Raw genomic sequence first — 8,915 nt, 5'->3', positions numbered from 1 at the left:
GGTTCAAAGCTGCCTGGTGGATCAGCAGTCCCAGGTGGGACTCACCCATATCCAACAGGACCTTATCAGCGCCCTCACCTCCTTGGCCCTCACAGTATTGTCATTTGAAGGTATGTGCCAAAACCTGTGAACATTTGCTTCAGACTTTCATAATCTTTATTTTTACCTGCCAAACCAGATCTTCTTTTTAATCCTTCCACTCAGGTCATTGTCAATGTCAGGCAGACGGGTACCAAGACATCTCCTAGACCCAGTGACTGGTGACACAGAGGATAAACATGTGACCCAGATCCCAGCATAACAGTGGAGACAAGACCGAAATATGAAAATCAGCAGAGCACATGTACAAAGGACAGCTCAATCGGATATAGAAAGGCCAAGATCGCCAGAGATGGGAGCCCTGTGTGTTGCCCGCCCTCAGCCCCTGCCCGCAAGGCTGTGGCTTAGAGCTTTCCCGGCATTCCTCTTCTTCCCACCATCTCCCCCCATCTTTTCCATTGGCTTCCTTCCAGCATCACCAGCCAGATCACTGTCTCTAGGTGGCATTTCCAAGCTTGAGGAAAAAATTACTTTTATTACTGCACTCCTATTAGTCACCTTGCTTCTGAGCCCCTGACCCCACTGTGAAAATACAGTGTAGGGGTGTAGCCATTCCTTCTTGTATCCTGGAGCTATTCTTCTCTGGGCAGGAAAATTCAGTCAAGTGGTTCTGCTGAGCTGAGAGGGCAGTGCAGATGGGTGTGTGTGTGGGTGCCTTTCTTTCTTTCTTTCTTTCTTTCTTTCTTTCTTTCTTTCTTTCTTTCTTTCTTTCTTTCTTTCTTTCTTTCTTTCTAAATCTTTTATCTTTTACCAAGTCTCAGGAGCTCTGCTAACCAGACCAACTTCTGGGTGACCCAGATGCTCGGGAAGATCCGGGGGACTCTCTACTCGGTGACAAAGTCAGAACTCTGTACCCCTTCTGCTTGGCTTCCACCCCTGTCCATCTTGGTCCCCTCCACTGTCTCTTTGGCTCCCCTGCCCAGCATAGAGGAGGCAGGATTGCGGAGCAGTAGCAAACCTTTCCCAAAAGCTCTGCGCACCACGGAGGAGGAGAAGTAGAACAATAATGGATCCAGGCTGGCATTGAGGGAGCTGAACACCACAGCCTCCACCCTCCACGAGGGGCTCTGCCTCAGGTAGAACCCCACCAGGTGGGACATGTTGTAGGGTCCAAAGCACACCAGGAAATTAAGAAGCGTCACCACAGCCAGGCCCACCGCCCGGCGTCGCCTCTGAGCCCCAACGTGGGGCTGCGTGAGCATGATCCACACGAAGCGCCAATAACAGAAGATGGTGACTGCCATGGGAACGAAAAACAGGACCAGGCACAGCTCCAGTCGTACGGGCAGTACCACATCCAGCTGCTCTTGGGTGAAGTTCTCGTAGCAGGTTATTTGGTTCTCAGTGCCCACCTGCTCGGTTGAGTTCAGGTACTGAACGATGATGACGATGGTGCAGTGGCCAAAGGACATGATCCAGGCCACCAGAGCAGCGATCACTCCATACAGTGGCCGGCGGGATAGCTTGTACTGCACCGGGAAGGCCACTCCCAGGTAGCGTTCCATGCTGATGCCGGCCAGCAGCCACGTGCTGCAGTAGATGCTGCTGTAGAAGCCGAAGCCCGTGAGCGCGCACACGATCTTTGGTAGGTACCAGCGGAAGTTGGATGCTGCTTCCACGATCCGGAAGGGCAGCAGCAGCAACAGGAGCAAGTCCGCCAGGGTCAGATTAAGCAGGAGGATGTGCACAGGGGCAGGCTGAGGCTGGCGAACCCGGCCCATGAAGGCCCGCAGGGCCAGCAGGTTGGCAGGGAGCCCAGTAAGAAAGATGAGAATGTAGGCCGTGAGGATCAAGGAACTGTGCCAGTCTGGGGTCATTCTGGAAGATGTGGGGGGAAAGGTGTAGGGTCAAGAGCTCCCCACCTGCAGTGCACACAGCCTGCAGACCCTCTTTCCGCAGAGTTCTGACTGCTCACATCCTCTCTGGTTCTCTCCTGTCCTCAGTCCAAAGCTGTCTGCTCTTCACCACCGCTTGCTCAAGCCACCTGCCAGAACTGCCCAGAGCAATTATTGACTTAGCCTTGGGCGGGATATTAAGCTGCAGTTATTACATTTGCCATCCTGTGTCTCTGGGGGAGACCAAGTTGACTTCCCACGGGAATTTCCCCTCTGCTTTCTAGGGCCCCTTTCCTCTGTAGCCTCACAGGTAATAGGAAGTAGCTGTGATCGGTTCCCTTCCTTGCTGCTGGCTGCGGCTGGGGGCTAAAGCCTGGTGGGAGAGAGGGGAAGGCAGCCATAGAAGCTGGGAGAGATCAGGGAGGTGTGTGTCTCGGGAGCAAAAGGGAACTTCCAGAAGGCAAGCCAACCCTGCTAACCCTGGCTCTCCTCAGCTTCAGGCGCCCACCCCCTGCCACCTCCCCAGCCTCCCAACCTGTTAGCTTACCTCCTTTGGCAAGTTCAGGGGTTTCTTCTACCTGGTTCTCCTCTGGTCCAGTGCTGTGGAACCTACCAAAACCGGGGAGCTAGGGTAGCCAGTTCCTTGCTTGTCCCCCCAAACCTCCAAATTTTAGATACACAGCCCAGAGAGCACAGGTGGCTGGCTTAAGCTTGGTGCTTTGACTGTATACAGGACTCCTCCTCTACAGGAGGTGACTTTGTTTCCACTTGGTTAGTAACTCTTGCTACAAACAAACAGTCACTCTCTCCCGGTCCTTTTCATTTCAAGGTCTATGGTTCCTCACACCCACCTCCACCCTCAGCCTCTGGGTCTGTGTTCTGACAGACATCCTGCAGCCTCCTCCTCACCCCACAGCTGCCTCTCAGATCCTCTCTCCCCTGCGTGCACACACCACACTGGCTTGCCTTGCCTGGTTTCAGAGCGAAGGTTTCTTGGGGGTTCCTGGTGCAAGAGGAGTTTTAGCAATTATTGCAGCCAATTTCATACAGAAAAAGGAGGGGGAGCCGAAAATCATAAGGAACTTGGTTGGTGGGAAGATCTTATACTAGCATGGGTCACATGACCAGAGAGAAAGAGGCAGGTCAGTAACTGAGCAGTATTTCCTCTCAAACCCAAAGTGGGGGAGGGGGTGGCGTTGGGGGGTGGGGGTGGGTGCTGCGGCTCTGTCCTCTCCCTGGAGATCTGTTCTATTCCGATTTCGACAGATTTTTCTGACCCTACTTCCTGTCTCCCTGCCCCCAAACCCTGAGACACTGCCCCCCTCCTATCCTCCCACCTGCCTCTCCACCCGCTCCCACCCTCACCCCCTACCCCTGTCAGATTCTTTTCTGTCTTCTGATTGGCTTCTTCAGAGCAATGTCTAGAAGGTCAATTTCATTCTCAGAATGAGGCTTCCCGTTTCCTGTGATTCCTCCCTTGTCTAACTTCTTTGTGGTCTCCTGGTGTCCACTCCAAGTTTCCTTCGGCCTTGAAGTTGAGACAGACCGGCTTTCCCTAGCTTGTGTCTTGTTTTTGGTGCACAGTTGGCCTTCTGCGGGCTGCCATCCAAGTCTCTGCACTGGGAACTTTGGGTCAGATCAGATTTTATGAACTTTCCTTTCCTTCTGCAAGCGAGCATGGGAATCCTAACTGCACTGCACATCCAGGGCCATCCAGTGAGGCTGAAGGCATGAGGCATCAGGGTCAGGGCCCCTGGTGCTCCCCCCAAGCCTCCGGCACCTTCCTAAAAGGTGAAAGTTAGGAGTGGGGCCATAGGCCTGGATCCTAACTACTCAACAGGCTAAGGCCAGCTAGGCTACAGATGACAGGCAGGGAGGCTCACTCTCTGTAAGGGGTCCCCTGTGGCTGCTCTCAGAAGAGCTGCATGCTCTGCATCCTCCCCTTCCTCCTCCTCTTCTCTCCCACCCCTTGGTTTCTCTATGTCCTCTCCTCTCCTCTGACCTGTTTAGTTACCTATGAGTTAGCCAGTCTTCCCAAGGCCTCCACAGGGCTGGAGAGATGTCTCAGTGGTTAGGAGCATTGGTTGCTCTTGCAGAGGACCTGAGTTCAGTTCCCAGCATCCACATGGCATGGCGGCTCACAATGTCTGTAACTCCAGTTTCAGGAGATTGGACGGTCTCTTCTGACCTCCATGAACACTGATCATACATGCTGTATGCAGACAAAACACTTACATATATTAAAGAAAAATCCCCCAAAACACATACATGAGAAAACAAGGGCAAGAACATGTTGCCTTCTCCACTCCTTCCCCATTCTTCCTTTCTCCCTCTGTCCCTCCCTTTTGTTTTTCTTTTTCTAGAATTAGAGATGGGTTCTAAGGTCATTTGAATTCTAGCCACACCCCAGCCCCCTCACTGGGGGATTCTAGGCAGGGGCTCTACCACTGAGCCACGCCCCCGGCCCCTCACTGTTCTCAGACCAGAGGGGGTTGTTTAAAACTTTCAAAGGCCTTCCCCTAGTAACCTACTTATACTAGCCAGGCCCAACCTTCTAAAATCTCCATAGCTTTCAAAATAGTCCTCAGGCAGCTGGGGACCCAGCAGTAAAAACAGGAGCCTGCAGGAGACATTTCAGATTCACACCATACAGGAGAACTAAGGAAGAAACCTGCTGTTCCTTGCTAGTGTGGTTTTGTGTTCATGATTTTTTAAATAAATATTCATGAAAACTTAGATTTAACCTCAGAGTAGAAGCTTATTGGAAAGCCAGGCTGGAGAAGCAGAACAGTCCCTTGTTTTCTGCCTGTCCCCTTGTGCTTCCCTCTGTGGCAATACTGTGTCACCTATAGCAAGACATCACTTGTCAGGCTCATGGAATTTACAGAGGAAGCCCTCAGCACACAAGGCAGAGCCAACAACCGCATGGACCTCGGGTTCTATGGCCCTAGGAGTCCTTCCTGGCATGAGATTTAAATCAAGGCCTAAAACAGCTGTCAGCGTTGCCTCTGAGACACACAATTAGACCCATCATTGTGTTAGGTGGCACCCTAGCTGCTGTAATTGGGCAGAATTGAGACATGACACTATTTCATAATATAGGCATCCAATCATCCACAACAGTGTAATATAGGGGTCTGGGGCTCCAAAATCAAAGCGATAATGCCCACATAGCAGGTGGTGGCAGGATGTGAACTTGCTGTGTGCTTCAGTGCTGGTCCAGGCACGAGCCCAGGCCCACAGAGGCAGGTGTCAAAGCAGTGGAGGCAAGATAGGGTCAGAGATGTTGCCCTGGGCTGGGGTCTCCAGATGCCTGGGAAGGGGGCAGTAGACGTGAAGCATTATGGCACACACCTGTAATCCCAGCACTTAGGAGTGCAGGCTGAAGCATCCCGAGTTTGCAGCCGGCCTGGGCTACATAGCATGACCCTGTCTCTTGAGTCGGATGATTTTCAAAGTTCCTCGACGAGTCCCAGGGCAGCCCATGTCTTCACGGTCCAACCAAAATGAAGCTGGAGCTCCAGCCATCACATCTGTGTTCCTGGGATGTTCCACATGTCACACTCCCTAACCCGCATCTGTCCGCTGCCTGCTCCGACTCCCTCCTTCTCTCGGCCACCTCTTCCTTTCATCGGCTACATGGCCAGAGTTCCCACGGGAATCAGAGCGACAGCAGGAGCACCCGCCGGTGCTATGTCCCTGAATCAACTCATTTCTTTGTTTGCTTAATCTCACAAAGACGGATCCTTCCCACGTGACCAGGAACCTTGCAAACCTCTGGCTGCCCAGTCTCCATGGGTCCCTGTGAGCATGGCTGTGAGGCAGGTCAGGCAGCCTCACCATCTCCGTTACTGCTCACAGCCCGTGCTCTGTGCCGACACTGATACCTGACAGGTAGTCCCCAAGAATGACATCAGGGGATTTGATAGGGTTTCTATTAATAAAGCTAAAACACCATGTCCAAAAGCAAGTTGGAGAGAAAAGGGCTTATGCCATTTTATGTTCAACTGTCTACCATTGAGGAAAGGCAGGCCTGGAACTCAGGGCAGAAACCGAAGCAGACACTGTGGAGGAACTTGCTCACTAGCGGTACCTCAAAGTTTGCTCAATAGGCTTAATTACCCAACCCAGAGCCACCAGCCAAAGGGTGGCGCCACACACAGCGGGCTTGGCACTTCCATACTAATTATTAATTGAAAAAAATGTAGAATTGCCTGCGATTCAATCTGATGGAGGCATTTTCTCAATTGAGATTCCCCCTCTTCCCAAATGACTCTAGCTTGTGTTAAGTTGACATAAAACTAACCGCGCCAGAGGGCTTTCGACAGTCCATCCAAGGGAAGGTCAAAGGGCACTTGTCATAATCATGAACAACCACCCGTTAGGTCTCCCCTGACACTACCCTCCCCATCACGTAACAGGTTGACCCTTCTAGCTCGGTGGCCCCAGTGCTGGGGTGACAAGGCTTTCCTCAGAGGAGACCTGCCCACTCTGCTTCCTCAGGACACTGCCCTCACAGCGCTCACTGATGGCTCCCAGAAATCCAAGTGCTGGTTCTCTCTTCCTTTCTTTTAAAAATTTTTGTTGTTGTTTTGTTTTGTTTTTAAGACAGCATTTTTTCTGCTTATTGTTAGCTGTCCTGGACTTCACTCTGTAGACCAGGTTGGCCTTGAACTTGAGATCAGCTTTATTCTGTCTCCTGAGTTAAAGGCATGAACCATCTGGTTCTTGGTTTTATTTTATTTTATTTTATTTTTGTTTTTTTTTCGAGACAGGGTTTCTCTGTGTAGCCCTGGCTGTTCTGGAACTCACTCTGTAGACCAGGCTGGCTTCAGACTCAAGAGATCTGCCTCCCTGGGATTAAATGCGTCACACTTTTTTTTTTTTTTTAAAGCAGGGTTTCTTGTAGCCAAAGCTGGCTTCAAATATGTTGTATAACAGAAAGTGGCTGTGCACTTAAGCTGTGCGACACTATTCCTGGGGAGATGTGAACCCCAAGTAGGGAACTTATGATGGACCAAAGTAGTTGAGAGCTACACTGTGATCCACAAACAGAGAGAAATACTGGGCCTGGCTTCTGAAACTTCAAAGCCCACTTCCCAGAGACATACTTCCTCCAGCAAAGATATACCTACTCCAACAAGGCCACACCTACGAACCCTTCTCAAAATCCTTCTCAAATAACGCCAATTCCTGATGGCTAAACATTTAAATATATGAACCATTCCCATTCAACCACCACAGCTGGTCCCTGCTTCTTCCAGGATGCTTGGTCTGAGCCTCTTCAACCTAGTGCAGCTTGTCTCAGAGCCTTATGTGCAGACTGGCTTGTCTAAGAGTAACTCTCAACTAAGCAGTCTTAACTGCTTACAGACCCTATAAGGAGAAAGGGCCATGGAGGGAATGTTCCAGTGTGCCTGTGGAGGTCAGAGGTCAACTTTCCAGAGCCATCTCTCCCCCCTTCCCTGTATCTTTTGACTGACAGCACATTTGGGTTTCCCATCTGTCTTGCTTCTATTTTTTTCTATAGCTGTTCACATCTCTGGATTTGAATGAATGCCACAGACTTCTTGTCAAGAAAATATCTGGGCCAGAAGCACACCCCCACCCCTACCTCACCCCACCCCACCCCTACCACTGAGTTCTGCCTCCTTCTCTACCCACTGTTGCCTATGCAGGGAGACCACAGGCCCAGATTCTCAACTCTGCGACAGAGGTCAAGTCTCAGCAGGTCCCGTGACCTTCCAACTTGTGCTGGTGCCTTTCTACCAGTTACCACCTTGGCAACCTTGGCTGCTGTTCCTGTGTTCTGGTCTGCTCCTGTCCAGCTGGTAAGCCTGGAAAACCAGGAAGGATTGGGAGGTACAGGTGGAGAAGGAAAAATCCAAACTGAGGTGTGGGGCGGGGCGGGGCGGGGCGGGGTTCTTACTGATTTCCAGGTCAGCCTCGAGGCCTTCTTTTTTTTTTTTTTTTTTTTTTTTACAAGCCCCTGGACTGTTAAAACCGAGAAACCTCTTGCCTCTATGACGGGTTCCACCCCTCCCTATCCAGTGTACATATCTTCCCTGCAGCTGCTGGAAGCCATTCTACAAACTGACTTCTCCATGGGGTTGTCTTTAATTTTGCATTGCTGGCACTTGAACTCGGGGCTTCCTGAGTACTTCAAAAGTGCTCAGCCACAGAACCACAACACCAGCCTACATAGTATTAAGGGATTTTATTTATTCGTATTTGAGAGCATGGAGGGAAGGTACCTGTGTACTGTGGAGGTCAGAGGTCAACTTTCCAGAGTCAGCCCTGTTTTATTATATCTCTGGGTCAGTCCTAGGGGATCAAAGCTAGGTTGTCTGGCTTGGATTCAAGCACCTTTACCTGTTGAGCCATCTCTTAGACCCAAAAATACTTACACACACACACACACACACACACACACACACACTGAACTGAGTCTTCTCAGTTCTCTCTCACTCTCCACTTTTGGGTCTCAGGGGTCTAATTCAGGTTGGTAGTCTTGGCATCAAGCACTTTTACCAACCGAGCCATCTCACCAGCCCAGAAATATTTATATATTTATCCCTGGTGTGTTTCCCAGCCCTGACTAAGGACAGAAGGTAGTGGGATCTGGGGTCTGTATCTATCTAATCCCATCTGCTAGGAAGGGTGAGGTGGCAAGATCTAAGTTTGAGACCAGCCTGGACAATTTAGCAAGATTCTATGCCCACACCCACGACACGAGTCTCCAAAGAGGCTACACCCACCCAACCCTCCCAAACAGTTCCACCAAACAGGGACAAAGCATTCAAATCTATAAGCCTGTGGGGGCCACTCTCATGCAGACCACATGCAGGTTTAGGAGTCAGAGCAGCTCTCAGGTGGCTCTGTCAAGTTGCCCAACCTAAAGCTGATTCCTAAGACTGACTTATCCAGCTTGGAGGCTGGAACCTGGGTGGCTTCATAACCTTGGGCAGGCTAGCTCATGTT

The 8,915-nt window shown here is 50.9% G+C and overlaps 1 protein-coding gene across 2 annotated transcripts; it reads right to left on the bottom strand.

Moving 5' to 3' along the window:
- Positions 1-653: 653 nt before the first annotated feature.
- Positions 654-2,922, bottom strand: Ffar2 (free fatty acid receptor 2). 2 transcript variants are annotated; one of them, XM_021166634.3, is made up of 2 exons: positions 2,482-2,922; positions 654-2,092 (listed from the first exon to the last, which is right to left on the bottom strand). In XM_021166634.3, the coding sequence occupies exon 2, from the start codon at positions 1,914-1,916 to the stop codon at positions 924-926; it is 993 nt and encodes a 330-aa protein (XP_021022293.1). In that variant the 5' UTR covers positions 1,917-2,092; positions 2,482-2,922; the 3' UTR covers positions 654-923. The 2 variants fall into 2 exon arrangements, with proteins under 2 accessions (XP_021022293.1, XP_085698065.1); XM_085841939.1 differs by having other exon boundaries at positions 654-1,917.
- Between the last annotated feature and the right edge of the window lie 5,993 nt (positions 2,923-8,915).

This window comes from Mus caroli, unplaced genomic scaffold (assembly GCF_978045245.1).
Source record: "Mus caroli unplaced genomic scaffold, Mus_caroli_1 scaffold_8, whole genome shotgun sequence".
Taxonomy (NCBI): Eukaryota; Metazoa; Chordata; class Mammalia; order Rodentia; family Muridae; genus Mus; species Mus caroli.
The sequence above is the reverse complement of the archived record's forward strand: the minus strand, read 5'-3'. Positions and strand labels throughout refer to the sequence as shown.